The following is a 17,433-nucleotide window of genomic DNA, read 5'->3' as shown; positions in this document are numbered from 1 at the left end:
TGATTGGGGGCCCCCCATGGCACTACTCTAATACACAGAGTAATGACAGGGTAGCAGAATTGGACACTGAATGTATAATGGCCAATAACCATCTCCGTGTGTGTGTGCGTGTGTGTCCGAGAGAGAGAGAGAGAATTTCCTTAGAGTGCAAACGTTTATGTTGATAAAGATGGAGGCGTTATTTGGAAAGCAGTGTCCGTTATTCCTCAAAATTTAAAAATTTTAAAATAGATTTCAGCCTTCAGAGCCTAAATATAGGTCAGAGGGGAAGGGGGAGAAGGGACAGCGGGAAGCAGAGAGTCTCCCCAAGGAAAACAGAAAAAAAATTCTGCAAAACTTTGTGTAAATTCTTTCCCTGTTGTTGCAGAGCTCCGCTAGGCCCTCCCTGGGCACTAGAACGGCATTGCACGCTACATAGCACAGTGCAGTTAGCAGCAGCAAGCACAGGGAGCATAAACGTTGATGTGAGCAGCATTGACCAGAGGCTGTTCTGTCTGTGTGCCTAGCTAGCTAGCTCTCTTCATCTGATCTAGTCTATCTTTTCTACAGGACGTACTTTTAATGCATCTATCCCTATGTGGCATCTGAGCATCTGTTTGGGTGTTATCTCACAACTGGAGCTGAAGGTGAATGTTTGCAGGAGTCCAGAATTGAGGTCTGGTACCATTCTAGAGAAAGGGACCGGTTGTGAAATTCAAGCCTAGATCTGGATCCAAACTGCCCCAGAGCTTAAGGCATTTGGATTTGGGCTTTGGGTTCAGATCAGACTTGGAGAGAATTCCTACAGGAAAATGTACAACCCTTTTGGTGAGTGTTTGGCACTGCATTAGCTATGGCATAGGGTTGGAGAGCTGAATCTGTCCTGCTAAGCTGCCCTCCATAGCAGAATCCCTGCATTCTCTAGGAGCAATTAAGGAACCGGGACGCTCATCTGCCCGGCACACAGGACTCTGGGCAAGACCTTGAGAATCGTCAGCCTGGTGCAGAACTGGGGCTGATGAATGGGGGATCGGCCCAATGCTAGTGCGGAGAGCAACAGAGGAAAGGGTTCTGAACAGCAGGAAATCATAACTTCCCTTGCTCCTGCCTGCAAGGAGGGGGCTCAGCAGCACCAGATTAGCTCAGCCTTTGAAGGGAATCCCTAGGGTGGCTTTAGCCTCCCAAGATTTCCCTTCTCTCTCTCTTTCTCCAACTCCCCCTCCCTGCTTTGGTGTCCAGTTAGGTTTGAGTCATCCTAAGGGACGGGAGCATCTGTATGCAATTCCCACATCCAGCCTTATCAACTGCAATGCAAAAGGGCCTGTTTAATTGTCTCCTCTGAGCGAGGGGCAGGGTCTGTGACACTGGCAATGATTCTGGGTCTGAGAGGGGAGAACCCGCAACTCAGAGAGACCCGGGAGAGGTAGAGAGGAGACCCTGGAAAGCTGTGTGTGTGTGTCAATGAGTGCAGAGCCAGGTCAGCTGGAACCCGAATGTTGGTCCCTCCCCTCTGGCGTGATACAGAAAATGAACTGTATAAATCAAATGAATAAAGCATCGGATGATTTCCAGACCCCACCAGAAGTTACGGAGCTATAGTTTTGCTGGTGGTTGGGAGTTCTGTGGCTAGAGCAAGGGTCAGGACTCATGGCTCTGGATGGGGAGTGTCATCCAGTGCAGCAGTTCTCAAACTATGAGTCGGGACTCCAAAGTGGGTCGCAACCCCGTTTTAATGGGGTCGCCAGGGCTGGTTTAGACTTGCTGGGGCCTGGGACTCCCATCCTAATGCTGAGATTTATCTAACTCGAGATGAGCTCCAGCCATAAAACCCAAACCTGCATCTGGATTTTGAAACTCCAGAGTTTTGGAGTATTCAGAGCTGGGGTTTTGGTCTGCCCATCTCTACAATGGACCTCCTATAGTCCACAAAATTGGGCTGAAAATATCACTAGACCAGGCTTTGTCTCATGATGCTTCCAGGGCTTCATGGGCCAGAAGCAGAAAGTGCAGAGGGGTTTAAAAATGAAAATTATCGGGAGGAGAAAAAACAACCACCATTTAATATTTATATTACGGTAGCAGCCAAAGGCCTCAATCAAGATCAGTGCCCCCATTGTATTAGGTGATACGCATATGTAGACACATTCCCTGCCCCAAACCGTTTACAGTCTAAGATGACAAGGACATAGAGCTGAGGGAGGGGGGAGGTGTGACGGATAAATCAAATAGATACAATGTTGCTAGGCATCCATATAGTTGCAATTCTTTTCTTTAAACGGCACTTTTCAAGCCTCGGGTTTGTTTGGAGAAAGCTTGGTTCTTAGCCCATGTCAGCTGGTTTATCCCTCCTTAGACTTTCCCCTGTGTTAGTGAGAGCCAATTCATAAATCCTGGCTTCGTTATAAAGATAACAAAGAGGGAGAATAATAAATCTGGTCTCCTGCATGTGCCAGTTCTGAAGCCGCCTCTCCCCTTCGAGCTAGCGTGCCCTAAGCGAGCAGCGCAGGAAGCACCTTGTTTGTTTGGGGATTAACTTCCCCAGTTTACTAATTGTTCTTTAATCATATCAGCCTACTGTAGAGACAGCACCCAGCATCTCCAGCCTGAACTCAGAGCCTTCCAGTGCAGAAAGCCGTTCAGCTAGCCGGCCAAGCAGCTGCAAATGCCAGGAGCAAGCGGCTGCGCTCCATCCTGCTGTCCCTCCTTGCAGAGAGCTCTTCTTGTTTACTAGTGTTCCAGCTGTTGGCTCGGGGCAGGGTGGAGAGGGGGAAGGGAGAAGGAGTTATATCTGGGAGTGAATAACAAGCCAGCCCTGTTCTTATTCACAAACCTCAGTCCAATCAGTCATCTGTTTGTCCTGGTCTCCTGCCAGCTATTGTGTTGATTCCCACACCCACTTTCCCTAACCCTGAGTCCCTGCCTTAGTGATTTTCTCTCTCCACCGCTCCCCTTCCCAGTCCCCTCCTCCCCCTTCCTCAGATGGGATCAGACATGTTCTAGAAAAGATTTATGAAGGGGAAAACAAAATATGACTCATTCAATGTGGAGCGGACTCCACCAAGGGCCCAAGCAGACCTACCTCAGAGCCTCAATGCTCCCCTGCCATTTGCGGGACAGTGCGCTGGAATGACCTGCAATGTAGCGAACTCCTCTGCATGGCAAAGAGCCGCTCTGGACAATATGCTGGTCTCCTGCCATGCAGAGGAGTTTTGGAAGCTCGGAAGGAGGTTGTGTTTTATTCATTCATATTGTCCAGGAGCGCCAGCCAAATCCCGTCCGGCATTTGCAGAAGGCGTCTCAGGTGTCGCAGTGGGCTATGACAGCATCCTCCTCTCTTTTTTCAGTAGAATTATCATTAAACAGTAAGTTCTTTGGGCCGGGAACTTTTTCTTTGCCGGATGTTTGTACAGCACCTAGCACCATCAGGCCCTGATTCCTGTATTGCCGTCACACCCGAAAGGCCCAATTGAGATCAGGGACGCATGGTGGTCGGTGCTGCACAAACAGCTGGAAGGGGAGACGGTACCTGCTCTAGAAAGTTAGCAGTCAAAAGAGCCAAGACAGACTCAGAAATGATTTTTATCCCCATTCTACTGATGGGGAAATGAGGCACAAGGAGATTTAGGGCCAGATTTTGAGAAGAGCTCAGGGACAGTGTTTCAAGGGCTCAGCACCCCCCATTAGGGCCGGCTTTTCAAAGGAGCTCAGTTCCCATTTAAGTACCTAAACAAGGGCCCACTTTCCCAAAGTGCTCAGCAGCCAGCGACTCCTGTTCTGACACCCAACAGGCTGAGCTTTATGGAAAATCGGGCCCTACGTGACTTCAACCAAGAATTGAACCTAAATCTCCCGAGTCCAATTCCAATGCCTAAATAATAAGACGCCCCCAGACTTTCCTTGACTGGGGTCCCCGGATAGTCCATACAAACGGTAACTTATCGAGCTGGTGTCCCTTTGGGGTTTATATGCCCCGGAACAACATCACCGGTTTCCTCCAGCCCCTCTCCTCCACAGTCTGAGCGGCATGGAGGGTGGGAATTTTTAGCTCTCCCCTTACAAGCCACAGACCACATCCTCGGGAGGAAAAAAGGACGTTAAGCTCAAATGGTGTCATTAAGAAATATTAATGCTCTCATAAAAGGGTATTTAATAAACATGGCAGCACATCAGCGTCCATTAGCTCAGCCCGTGCTAGGGATCCACCGAGGCTGTGCGGCAGTACGCGGAACACCATGGGCAGTTACAGCTCAGTGGCCTCCAAGCACACGGCATGTAGCCAGAGCTATTAAACTAACATTGGCACATCCCGGGTGGCCTTGCTGCCCCAGAGCCCCGCATCTCCGTTCAGCGCGGCGCCTCCGCCTCTCTCGCGCTCTCAGCTGTTCCAGCCGGCGCTGGGAAAATAGGTCTCTCCGAAGCTCTGTGCGACGGTGATAGCCCAGCCCCTGGGGGGGCCTGCTCATTGCAGATTGTTACAGAGATTTTACAAAGCAGCTGCGTCCGCACTAGACACCCCCCGACTCCGGGGGAGTTTGGAGCCTGACGGGAACGTGCTGCCGGGCTGTGCCTGAGAGATGGCCAAAGGACCCAGGAGTGCCTAAACCGATGGGATTTAGGCTTCTAAATCCCCGAGACTCTTCTTAAAATTGTGCCCCCTGACTCAGCAAGTCTCCAGACTTCAGCCAAAGTAACCACACTGAGAGCAAGCAGCCGCTGGGGAGTAACCCTGGCTCGGGACATGCGTGCTTAGCCCTGTACCTTAGCCCTTGTTGAACCTGCAGATGAAACCACCTGGGTCAGCGGAGTTAGAGCAGGGCTTACATAACCAGGGTAACTTTTGTCTCCTGAGGGCCACATCAGAGACTAACCCCTCCCTACCAGCTCTCCCCTCGTGCTCCGAGCCACAGATATGTACACACATGCATACTCCAGCACACCCAGTGACAGCCTGTAGCATGATTTATAATACCATCCAGAGAGGGGTCTGGGGAAGGCAGTCCCCACAGAGGCTGCTCAGAGAAACACACTCCGGCTCTGCCAGCAGCAGACACGGTAGATTGTACAGCAGACGTGGTTTCACAAAGGTTGGGCGGTGGAGGCCCTGAGGAAGTGGAGCAAAGTTGAGTTGTGTCTACCCAGTTTGCAGGCCACTCTCCGGAGAGCAGTTTCATATGTCAGAGGACTTCGTAGGGATGGCTGTGGAGAAGACCTGGAGCCAATTTGCCAACAAATCCCCAGCAGGACTGATTCTGTCTTGCCCCTGGTGCAGCAGGAGCTCAGGGTTCAATCCATGCTCAGTATTAGGGGTGAGATGAACTCTGAGGCCTTTGAAGCACAGTGAACCTCTAGGACTGCCTTGGGGATTTCCAAAAACTACTGCGAGTTCAGGAACCTCGGTGTCCCTGTAATGTAAATCCATGAGGTCACTGGGTTTTGTTCTTTCCAAAAGGCTGCTGAACTGAGAACTAACAGGTGCCACCCCAGCTAATGCGGAGCCTGTTCTGTTTACAAAGGTCAGAGGAACTTCCCCGAACGCTCTCCTGTGACAAAGCCCAGCTGGCACAGGTGGGGACCCTGCATATAGTTTTTATTTTGTCCTCATAGTTTCCTTCTCCTCCTTTCTGCTGCCTAATCTAACAATTGCCTTGGATTATTTTAGCATTTTCCTTCTCTGCTTCTTTCCCACTGATTATCCCACTGCAGCAGGGAGATGCATCCACATGCCAACGCTCAAACGATTGAGGCAGGCGTGACCAAGACTCCGTCATTCCTTAACCCCTCAACCCCAGCTGGGAGCATTACTTTGCACTGGGGGGGGATCGATGAGAGCCCCTGTATTTGTGGGCACAGAGGTGCGCTCCTGGGGACTGAAGGAGACCAGCCGTTACTTAGCATGGTACTTTTCTCTAGTGTAGACAAGGCCAGAGTCCCACTCAGGTGGGACATAAACCGACTAACATTTGAGCCTGTCAAACATTCAAACCCACAATGTTCGCATGGGCAAAGTGGCGCATCCCCACTCGGTATCTCAGGAGTCACTGTGAATCAGTGTAATTCCATTGGTACAAGTGGAGTTACGGCGGGGCGGGGAGGATTTCCTCCTCTGATGAGACAGAACTCTTTGATCAAGGTCACAAGAAAATGAATGAGCTGAGAGGTACAGGAAGCACTTTGATTTGGATGTCCCCATTAGGTAACTAGACTTCGTGGAGTTATAAAGCAGGTGGGGGTGGTGGATGACCGAACAGTAGCTGGCAATCCCAATAGCAGTGTCAGGGCCAGCTCTAGGCAGCGCTAGTCTCCTAGGCAAATAATGTTCTTCATTCCTTTCCCTCCAGAATTCTCAAAGTGGGACCTCCGTGTTTGTCCTTCCCTCTGCTCCCCCATTAACTCTTCCCTTTCGCCAGAGCACCTGCATCTCCCTCTCCCAAACTGCCTCATCTCTCTCCTCTCCCTCTCAATTTGGGCATCTGTTTCTGGCTTCCACTCTCCCTGGCAGTGCTGGGTAATTTGTCCTTCATATGGCTCTGTCCTCAGGTTAGGAGACCAGCTTTTGCACACCTGGCCTATTATCATCAACCTCGGTTTGCAGATGGGCAGACGGAGGCCCAGAGCTATGAAGTCACTGGCTCCCATAGATCATTCACAATAGAACTCAGAGGCTGGACTCTTCTGTTCCACCACGAGACACCTCTTCCTCCTCCCCAGAGAGCAGGCCGAGTTCTCTGTTGTGCTGCACCACGTGTAGTCCCTGACAGTGGGTCGGTGAAAAGTGCCTCAGTGCAATAAACAGCAGCCCTTGACAAGGTGTAAATAGAAAGATAAGGAGCAGGGCAGGGGGGTATCAAGCCGAAGCTGTCTAGTTAATTTTGCTGGGCTCATTTCCATTCAGGAGCACTCCACGCACCGGAGGCACAGCGCTAAACCAACACCTCGAAGCATGAATCTCTGCAGGATGCCACCGTACCCGCAGGGAACAGCTAGTGCCCTTTAGTCAATTACCTTTTGTTAACTGAAAACATCAATGGATTCCCACTGCATTCAGGCAGTGCTGCCTTTGGAGCATGGAGCACCTTCCTCCCCAGCGAATGACAACTGACAGCTCTCACGCTGCAGCCTTCGACCAGCCGCAGCTTTGCTCCATGCCAAAGTGAGAAGGAGGCACCGGGAACTTCTTTCCACGTTAGGAACAGGTGGGAAGCCAGACTCCCACCTCCGCCTGCCCTGGACGGGGGAGAAAGTGATTGATTCTTCCCAGCAAATGGGAAGAGGTGGGTGAAGAGATTAACTCATCTCTCCTGCACTCGTAGAAATGTGCTGCTGACCCTGCGCTCCGGTGGGGTCAGGAGGAGCTGGCAACCCGGCCCTCGCAGATTCCAGAGTGGGCAGGCAGTTTGCAGTCTGTAATTGAAGTACAAGAAAGCTGCCTATGTCATTGCTGGGCCCCATTCATCTAATGGAGCGGAGGTGGCTGGGGGCTGCCGTCCTCCTGGGGCTGAAAAGCCTGGAGCTGGCCTTCTTGACGTCCTCCAAAAGCACGCAGGTGTCCCACTGAGGAATCCAGCCAGGCAGCCCAGCTAATAAAAGCTGCCCAGGGCAATTGGGGCTGGGTTTGACCCCAGGGGCAGATATGACTCCCCAAAGTCTTCAGGCAGGCTCTCCCCACAAACAGAGCAGTGCTGCTCGTTTCCATGAGGATAGGCAGCCAATGAATCAGCAGCCCAGAATGCCTTGGAGGTGCCAGGAGCAGCATCCTTTACTCCACGCTGGCATGAGAGGCCCCCAGGCCAGATTCTGCCCCCCATCACACTGCTGCAAACCCAGAGCAACTCTGACAATTCACGCCGATTGGACGCTGGCGTGACGAAGAGCAGAATTTGCTCCTTTGCTTTTAAATCTTGCCTTCTCTCTGCCTCTTTTATAACAAACAGCTATTGTAAAGTGCTCTTCCCCACACCGCTAGCCCCAGCCCCACCGGGCTTTTCCTCTTCTCCCTTCTCAATCGGAGCCTGATCCTCAGATCCAGGGTACGCCAGGATGTGGCCAGATTCCACCGCACCTGGGATCCTGCACTGGCCAGGCAGCCCATATTGTCCTTATTTTACAGAGAGGGAGGAGGCTGGCCTGGATTCACACAACAAGTCGTGGCAGATGCAGGAGCAGAACGCTGCTCCCCTCACTCCCAGTCCCATGTGCTGCAATCAAAAGACCAACCCTCTTCCGAAACATAAAGGGCCTCAATTCCTGGCATAGAAGACACCACGCTAACGGTGGCTGGAGGGCGTCCCAGCTCTGAACTGGGCGGGGCCGCATTCTGAGTGTGGTCCTAGAACCGGTTTCAACTCGAAACGTATCCCATTATAGATCCTTAGCCACTAACATCTGTTCGTTCAGTGTCATGCTGCTGCTCTGGCCCTTAAGAAATCGCTGCCGAGGTGGGACCCTCACTCTCAGGGTCCCAGCCCCAGGCGACTGCCACCAACGACCGCTTTCCCTGCTTTGCCTTCGGGCAAAGCACCACAGGTATCTTGTGTCCTGACTCTGTGCCTAGCTCCAGGTGGCCTCACCTGAGCAGTCTGCTGAGTCAGAGAGGCTTGGTCTTTCCTGAAGTCGGCCATAGTTCACTTAAATCGAGCATCAGAGTTTTTAATGGCAGATCAGAGCATTAAAAAAAAATATCAGAATTTCCATGGAATGCTCAGCACAGTCCTTTAACCCCCTCACCCCCCCACCACGTTCTTGCATGGGTTTGGAAGAGAGGCTGAGATAAGAGTTATCCAAGAAGTGAAATTCATCCCAAAGAAACTGAGGCCGGGGGAACACTCCTGCCATCCAAGAATGTTCGAGCATTGTTCTGGCGAGATAAACTGCTCCGCGCATTGGCAGACTGCAGCATGCAGAACTCCCCTCACACCTTCACGCGGGACCCATCGCTTCTTTCTTTTGATGGGCAAGTAAAATATTAGGCCAAGATTTTCAAAAGCGATGATTTTCGGTGCTTCGGGGTTTGTTTGGGGGGGAAGGGAACTTGACACACCCCCAAGGGGCAGTATTCAGTTCTGAGCACCCACTCTCTGAAAACCAGGCCCCTTCCATCGCTCGTCACTTTTGAAAATCTTAGTCATTAGTATCTTTATCATGAGCGTGATGGAAAGGGAGGGTGAGGAAATTCTGTGCTGTGGCTGGTAAAATTTCATTGGGCTCTGCAAAGCTAATGCACAGAAACTGAGAGGATGTTTGCATTACAATGAACTTTACTATGCAACATGAATCTTGGTCGATGTTCTTATCACCAAGTGACTCAATGAAGATATGGCTTCTATTATTCTTGGAAAGGGTGACAGTTGATCCAGCAATGCTGGGAGTCAGATGCATTCTATCTGATGCTCCTTTAATTGCTAATTAATTACTGCTAGGGCAGGTCAAGACTAAGGTGCATGGGCAGAGCTGGGTGCCTGTGGGCAGGCAGGCCTGGAATAACGGGGGCTGTTCCGGATGAGCATTCACACACATTGGCAGACCTGGGTAGGAGGGATAGGACTAGAATAGCAGTGGGTATTACGGTTCCAGACTGGGGTGCACTGGCAGAGTTGAGTGGGGGACTAGTCGGGGGTGCTGCAGGTCAGGAGTGAGGTGCATTGGCAGACCTGTCGAGGGATGTTTGCACGGCATGGGCTTGTGCTATGCTTGGCTCTCCCCATCTGTTAGTGCTGTTTGCTGATTTGCAGCATGTGAGTTCTGCCCGACTGTATTTTGGTCTCAACAAAACCTTATTAGAATTCTCCATAAGTGCTGCAGCAGGAGGAGGTGAGAGAGAGACTGTGATGGGGTGGTAAAGTCCAGGCGAGCTAGGGCATTGAATTGCGCCATAACTAAATTGTCCTAGGCTCTCTCACAAGGTTTGAGAAATGCTCATTCTTGACTGTCCCCGGATATAACCGCAGGCATTGCACCGGATGCACAAAGGCTTGCATCACAGATTTCCTTTTCAGGTACCTGGGACCTGCCTATATCCCCTAACCATGCTAAAGCTTTGGAGAAGGCTTTTGCAAAGGCCACGAACATGGTTATAGACCCATTCTAGTCTACAAATGAGAACAGCATGGTATAGGCTGGTTCCCTGACATTCCTGGTGGGGAGCGTAATGCACGTATTGCATTAGGGAATCAAAGAGTGAGTAAGCGACAGAGAGAAATTCTCTGGATCCATCAGGGGAAGAAAATCAAAGAGTCTTAGGCTGGGAATTGCTTTGGGAAGCTCCGAAGCTTTTGGTGAATCTGCATCTATTCATAATTCACTCATAGTGGGCTGATTAGAATACAGCAGGCCAGATTCTCAGGTGGTGTAAATCAGCATGGCCTCATTGTCTTCAATAGGCCAGACTCTCAGATGGTGTAAATTGGCAGGGCTTCATTGACTTAAATGGAAGCATGACAGTTTACACCAGCTGAGGATCTGTCTCAGCAGTTGTAAATTGCACCTGTCAGGTTTTGTAGGCATCTCTGATTCCTCACCTTCGTTCCCTACACTCCAGCCTATGTGCTTTCCAAAGACACTGTGACCTTCCTGCCATCACAGGGATATTAATTAACTTCTGCCTGAATATCTGTGCACAGGATGGTGTCAGGGCTTTTAGAGAGAGCTTTTGTAGCCTTCCCAGCACCCTGTGGCCCAGATAACAGGTCCAATACGATCTGTCTGACAGGCCCTGTGTGCTGGCTTCAAGAGCACAGTGACAACACAGCCTGCGATTCAGGGGAACTCTACAATGCATTGGCTGCTGGGCACAAAGTCACTGACACTTTTAAAATATAAATTAACAAGCAAAATATAGGCCCTGGCACATTCTCTCCCCGCCCTTCCCCTGCTTACCCAGGGAAAGGAATGACATCTGTCAGGAGAGGTTTGGAGAAGGTGAAGATGAAGGAAACAAACTCAGTTCAGGAAACTTTCCAGCTAAACTCAAGCGAGGCAATGTCCGGGGGGTGCTCTGTGCTGAGAGGCAGCGCCGCGAGGGAGGCTGCAGCGGGCTGTCCTGTGCTAACATTAAACACCTGGGGACAGGTTCCCCAAGGTACCAATGGCTCTTACTGACTTTCAGTGGGAGCTGGGCACCTAACTGCCCCTTGTGCCTTTGAGACCCTCCCCCTGGATGGGTAAGTCTGACCGTGGCTACGCATGTAGTGAGCTGGGGCCCCGCTTCCTGTCTCAAAACTTGCTTCCTTTATGGTCACCCCCAACCCCATCCCCACCTTCTGGCTCATCCACCTGCTGTCTCTCGTCAGAACCTAGACTGTGAGCTCTGTGGGGCAGGGACTGTCTTTTTACTGCCTGTCTGAACAGCACCTAGCGCAGTGGGGTCCTGATCCTAGGCCCCTCTACAACGCAAATAATTAGGTCCGGTGAGCAACTGCGTATTCTGGTGTCCTGTGCGTTAACCGAATCCTTTCTGTCATTGCAGGGCACAGACCTGAGGGCTGGAAAACTGAAAGGCCACGTGCTAACAGGTAAGCTGGGGCTGCACCAACCCAACCAGTCTGACTGTCCCAAGACCTCTGGCGCACGTTATTCAACGTGTATCGGCACGGTGTGCAAAGGGATGTCCAAGGGTCACTGTCTTCCACTGCCATTGGGAGAGCTGGGCACCAGTTCATTTGTGACCTCTCTCTTCCTGGGTCTGAGGAGATGGGGAGGGCAGACAGCTCAGCACCTGGGGCACATGCTTGGTTTTGCTTAACCAGGGAAACTTCTGGCCCATTAAGGAGCAATCTTGATGGGTCCAAAGAGAATTCTGTGAGGGAGGCAGCTGCCTGGAGGCTGGGAGGATGAAAGCCAGGAGGTGCACGTGTCGGAAATGCAGGGGTCCTTAGAGCTTTGCAGGGATGTAGAGACCCCAAATTGGTAGAAGCAGGGACCGCCCCCCGTCCCCGCTCCCCCACCAGATGTTCAAACAAAATCTCTCCATTCTCAGGGCAGGCTCTGATGTGCTTGCCCACCGTCCAAACACATCCACTCATTCCACACATGGTCCCTTTGACTGCAGTCGATTACTCATGTTAGGGGTTGATACTGCCGCCTATCACCGCAGTACCTGGGTGCCATACTAAGGCACTCACCAACCGCAGTAAGAGCATCAGGATCTGGGCCCCAATCATGAGTCTATCAACACGGATGGTGTCAGATCAGAACAGCGGGTAGCCGTGGCCTTTGCAGATCCCCCGCTTCGGAATTTCGGAATCACATTCCATTTCAAGGTGAAAAGAGATTTGCAAAGAACAGTTAAAATAACCTCCCTGCACGCACATTTTGATTTGCATTCAGTAAACACATGGAAAGATGTAAATAGCGAGGGATTCCCCCAGCTGCAGGCTTTCAGAGCACCAACAGCCTTGGCCTCGCACCGGAAATGCAGCGAGGAGGAACTGTTTCACATTCTAACCAGACAACAGGTTTCTCTTTGATATCGATCTCTTGTTTAGCTGATACAGGAAAATGAGGAGGTGTTTAAAGCATTGCAAACTTTTTCAACCCCAGAGCAAGCCAGCTGAAGCACCCCCCACCATCCTCCACCTCCTCCCCCGCCCGGCTTCTTAGATTATTCACTGTAGGTGGAATGTCCCCAAATCTCTCTCTCTCTTAATTTGTGCCTGAGCTACAAATGGTGCAAACTAACAAGCAGCTATAACTAGCCCCCTGATTCGTCTCTCCGATGAGACCTTCACTGCCAGCCTCTTGCTTGCAAGACATGGACAAATAATGGCTTGCTTTTCGGAGGCCTTGTACATGCCCAGCTCCTGCTGGAATCCGTGGGAGCTTCTCGGTGCTCAGCCCATCTGGAAAGCCAGGCCCTCATTCTCCTTTTTGAGCTCCCTGCATTGTTACACCAGCTGTTGTCTCAGCTGGCTAGTTGCCCCCACCCCACCCCCACCCCGGCAGCTGTACAGTGAATTCCGGGATACGTTTCCCTGTATCTGGGTGTGTTGACGCTGCAATTAAACACCCGTGGCTGGCCTGGGCCAGCTGACTCAGGCTCGGATTCAGGGGCTGTTTCATTGCAGTGTAGATGTTTGGCCTCGGGCTGCAGCCCAGGCTCTAGGACCTTGTGAGGTAGGAGGATCCCAGAGCTCAGGCTGCAGGCCCAGCCTGACTATACATTATGGCAGCTAAACAGCCCCGCAGCTCGAGCCCTCACGCCTGAGTCAGCCGGCATGGGCCAGCCACGAGTGTCTAATTGCAGGGGAGACATACCCTCAGTGTGCGCTCTCTGGGTCAGCCCAGTACAGTGGGGCCCTGATTCATGATTGGGGTTCACAGGGGCTACCACAATACCACTACATCATAATAATACTGGGGCCTATTACCCAAAGCCCTTTGGATCATGCCCCTGGCGCGTAAAGTGCTGTAGGCTCCTTTGGGATGAGACTGCTAGAGAAATGTAAAAGGCCGCGGCCCAAATCCCCAGGGTGATGACCTCAATAATACCTTCAACCTGAGGAAGGATTGCGTCAAGACCTTGGGGCTTGGCCCTCTGTTGTTATTTTGATGCATGTAGGATTTGATTGTGGTGCAAAGCCACACCAGGCTGGGGGGGGAATGGAGGCGTCATGCCCCAGATGGAGCTCCTGGGGGCATGGACACTGCACAGTGTCAGAGAGGAGGCAAAGCTTTTCCGACCCATGTGGAGGGAGAAACAGGGCCATGAACACATCCTCACCACCCTGATTGTGGGGCTTAGTACTAACTAAGCCTTCCGTTGTGCTCAGCCCCTGGGTAGTGGCACAAACTGGGGAAGCTCCTTCCACGCCTCTGCAGGAGCTCATCACAGCCCAGAAACTGGTACCTCCATTTCCAAACACAAAGCAGTGCAGCCTGCCGAACCAGGAGGGAATCCCTGCCCCTTTGCCAGAAGCTGGAGTGCACCCCTCTGACTGCCTACCAGCTGGTGGGGAGAGGAAGATGCCTCTGGACAGCATGGCTGGGAAGCTCCCTCCCACTTCAAGACAAAAGGACAAGCCACGACGTGGAGTCCCGGCCCCAGTGACATGGTTGGCTGCTCACTGTACATTTAGGAACAATGGACAAATTGGAGAGAGTCCAGAGGCGAGCAACAAAAATGATCAAAGGGCTAGAAAACGGGACCAACGAGGGAAAGTTAAAAAACCTGGGCGTGTTTAGTCTTGAGAAAAGAAAGCTGAGGAGGGACCTGATAACAGTCTTCCAATATGTTAAGGGCTGCTATAAGGAGGTTGGTGATTGATTGTGCTCCATGTCTGCTGAAGGTAGAACAAGAAGTAATGGGCTTAATCTGCCCCAAGGGAGAGTTACGTCAGATAGTAGGTTAGTAAAACTCTGAAATAGGCTTCCAAGAGAGGTTGTGGAATCCCCGTCATTGGAGGTTTTAAGAACAGGTTGGACAAACCCCTGTCAGGGATGGTTTAGGTTTACTTGGTCCTGGCTCAGTGCAGGAGGCTGGATTCGATGGGTTCTTGAGGTCCCTTCCAACCCAATAGTTCTATCACAGAATCATAGAATATCAGGGTTGGAAGGGACCTCAGGAGGTCATCTAGTCCAACCCCCTGCTCAAAGCAGGACCAATCCCCAACTAAATCATCCCAGCCAGGGCTTTGTCAAGCCTGACCTTAAAAACTTCTATGGAAGGAGATTCCATCACCTCCCTAGGTAACGCATTCCAGTGCTTCACCACCCTCCTAGTGAAAAAGTTTTTCCTAATATCCAACCTAAACTTCCCACACTGCAACTTGAGAAAAGCTGGATGAGCACAAGTCCATGGGGCCGGATGCGCTGCATCCGAGAATGCTAAAGGAGTTGGCGGATGTGATTGCAGAGCCATTGGCCATTATCTTTGAAAACTCATGGCAATCGGGGGAAGTTCCGGACGACTGGAAAAAGGTTAATGTAGTGCCCATCTTTAAAAAAGGGAAGAAGGAGGATCCTGGGAACTACAGGCCAGTCGGCCTCATCTCAGTCCCTGGAAAAATCATGGAGCAGGTCCTCAAGGAATCAATTCTGAAGCACTTAGAGGAGAGGAAAGTGATCAGGAACAGTCAGCATGGATTCACCAAGGGCAAGTCATGCCTGACTAATCTAATTGCCTTCTATGACAAGATAACTGGCTCTGTGGATGAGGGGAAAGTGGTGGATGAGTTACTGTTTGACTTTAGCAAAGCTTTTGACACGGTCTCCCACAATATTCTTTCCAGCAAGTTAAAGAAGTATGGGCTGGATGAATGGACGATAAGGTGGATAGAAAGTTGGCTAGATTGTCAGGCTCAACGGGTAGTGATCAATGGCTCCGTGTCTAGTTGGCAGCCGGTATCAAGTGGAGTGCCCCAAGGGTCGGTCCTCGGGCCGGTTTTGTTCAATATCTTCATAAATGATCCAGAGGATGGTGTGGATTGCACCCTCAGCAAGTTTGCAGATGATACTAAACTGGAAGGAGAGGTAGATACGCTGTAGGGTAGGGATAGGATACAGAGGGCCCTAGACAAATTGGAGGATTGGACCAAAAGAAATCTGATGAGGTTCAACAAGGACAAGTGCAGAGTCCTGCACTTAGGACGGAAGAATCCCATGCACCACTACAGACTAGGGACTCGGCAGCAGTTCTGCAGAAAAGGACCTAGGGGTTACAGTGGACGAGAAGCTGGGTATGAGTCAACAGTGTGCCCTTGTTGCCAAGAAGGCCAAGGGCATTTTGGGATGTATAGGTAGGGGCATTGCCAGCAGATCGAGGGACGTGATCGTTCCCCTCTATTCGACATTGGTGAGGCCTCATCTGGAGTACCGTGTCCAGTTTGGGGCCCCACGCTACAAGAAGGATGTAAAAGAATTGGAAAACGTCCAGCGGAGGGCAACAAAAATGATTAGGGGACTGGAATACATGACTTATGACGAGAGGCTGAGGGAACTGGGATTGTTTAGTCTGCGGAAGAGAAGAATGAGGGGGGATTTGATAGCTGCTTTCAACTACCGGAAAGGGGGTTCCACAGAGGATGGATCTAGACTGTTCTCAGTGGTAGCTGATGACAGAACAAGGAGTAATGGTCTCAAGTTGCAGTGAGGGAGGTTTAGGTTGGATATTAGGAAAAACTTTTTCACTAGGAGGGTGGTGAAACACTGGAATGCGTTTCCACCATAGGGAGGTGGTGGAATCTCCTTCCTTAGAAGTTTTTAAGGTCAGGCTTGACAAAGCCCTGGCTGGGATGATTTAGTTGGGGATTGGTCCTGCTTTGAGCAGGGGGTTGGACTAGATGACCTCCTGAGGTCCCTTCCAACCCTGATATTCTATGATTCTATGAGACCATTACTCTATGATTCTAAGTAGCAGATATCTCTTCCACCTGGCAAGTCACACCATGCCCCTAATGTAAATGTAGAGGAGCACAGTTGTATCTAAGGAGCAGGTTGGATTCTACAAGGGTGGTGGGAGTAGAACACATGGGGCCTGCTTTTCTTTGTACCTTGTGTAGCCATTTACACCAGCGTAGACTACAGCATGGGTGTAAGTCACCACCAATCTGATTTAGTAACACTACACCAACGACTGCCTAAGGGGCAGGACAGCAGAGAAGACAAGCCATGTCCTTTCCATGAGTGAGATTTCTCTCTGGCTGCTGTCTGAACAAGAAGTCCTTTAAAATCAATTATCCTTAATAGTTTATTTTAAAGCCCCAGTATTTCCCATCCCTGCAACCAATTCCATACCTTGCATTGCTCTTTCGGGAGTTAAGATCATAAGGAAATGACAGTCCGCCACACACAGGCTGGGAGACGCAAAGACACTTTATTACACACCTGGACAGCAGCAGAGAAATGTTTAACAGTAAACTGGCTGAAATAGAACTTATCCAGAGGAGCAAATGGTGTTAAAAAACCCAGTCAGTGGAAGAAATCCCAGCCCACTTAAAGCAAATCCAGCAGCTGTTTGGAAGAAGGTGGGCCCCAGTGGTTTCGTTATAGGCAGATGGTATATGGGAACAAGGACTTGCAATGCAAAATGGGCCACATTCAACCCTGGGGTAGCTTGATTAATTCGAATGATGTTACAGCAGGCAGGGATTTGGCCCAATAAGTCTCTGGTTAAAGGGATATTGTCTAGTAGCTTAGGAGCAGTTTTAAAAAGAGATTTTCCAAAAACTGCTGTGGATAGCAGTGTGTTTTATTATTTCTTTCGAAAATACCATTACCGTCTTTTCTTATTTCAACCTTCCACTGAGGTATTGGGAACCCCAACCTGGCAGCTGCTGGCTAGTGCCGCAAGGACCAGAGAGTGAAGGTAACTAGAAAGGCAAGGTCAGATTTTCAGCAGCCAACTGCTCCCCTTGTGACATTTCAAGCCAGACTGTCCAAAGTGCTCAGCACCCAACATCCTGAGCTCTTGTGAAAATCTGACCTTGACGGTGGGCGCTGAAAACCCTGGCCATGAAGGGTGCT

The 17,433-nt window shown here is 50.8% G+C and overlaps 1 protein-coding gene across 5 annotated transcripts in view; it reads left to right on the top strand.

Annotated features, from left to right (window-relative positions):
* The window catches only part of PEBP4 (phosphatidylethanolamine binding protein 4), a 210,658-nt gene that overhangs the window by 163,455 nt on the left and 29,770 nt on the right, over positions 1-17,433 (top strand). For all 5 annotated transcript variants that reach the window (XM_043536176.1, XM_043536175.1, XM_007068327.4 and 2 more), the window contains exon 5: positions 11,441-11,486. In XM_043536176.1, coding sequence (XP_043392111.1) covers positions 11,441-11,486 — 46 coding nt within the window. The remainder of the gene's footprint in view (positions 1-11,440; positions 11,487-17,433) is intronic.

This window comes from Chelonia mydas, chromosome 26, assembly GCF_015237465.2.
Source record: "Chelonia mydas isolate rCheMyd1 chromosome 26, rCheMyd1.pri.v2, whole genome shotgun sequence".
In the NCBI taxonomy this organism is placed as follows: Eukaryota; Metazoa; Chordata; order Testudines; family Cheloniidae; genus Chelonia; species Chelonia mydas.
Note: the sequence above shows the minus strand (reverse complement) of the source record. Positions and strands in the feature narration are given on the sequence as shown.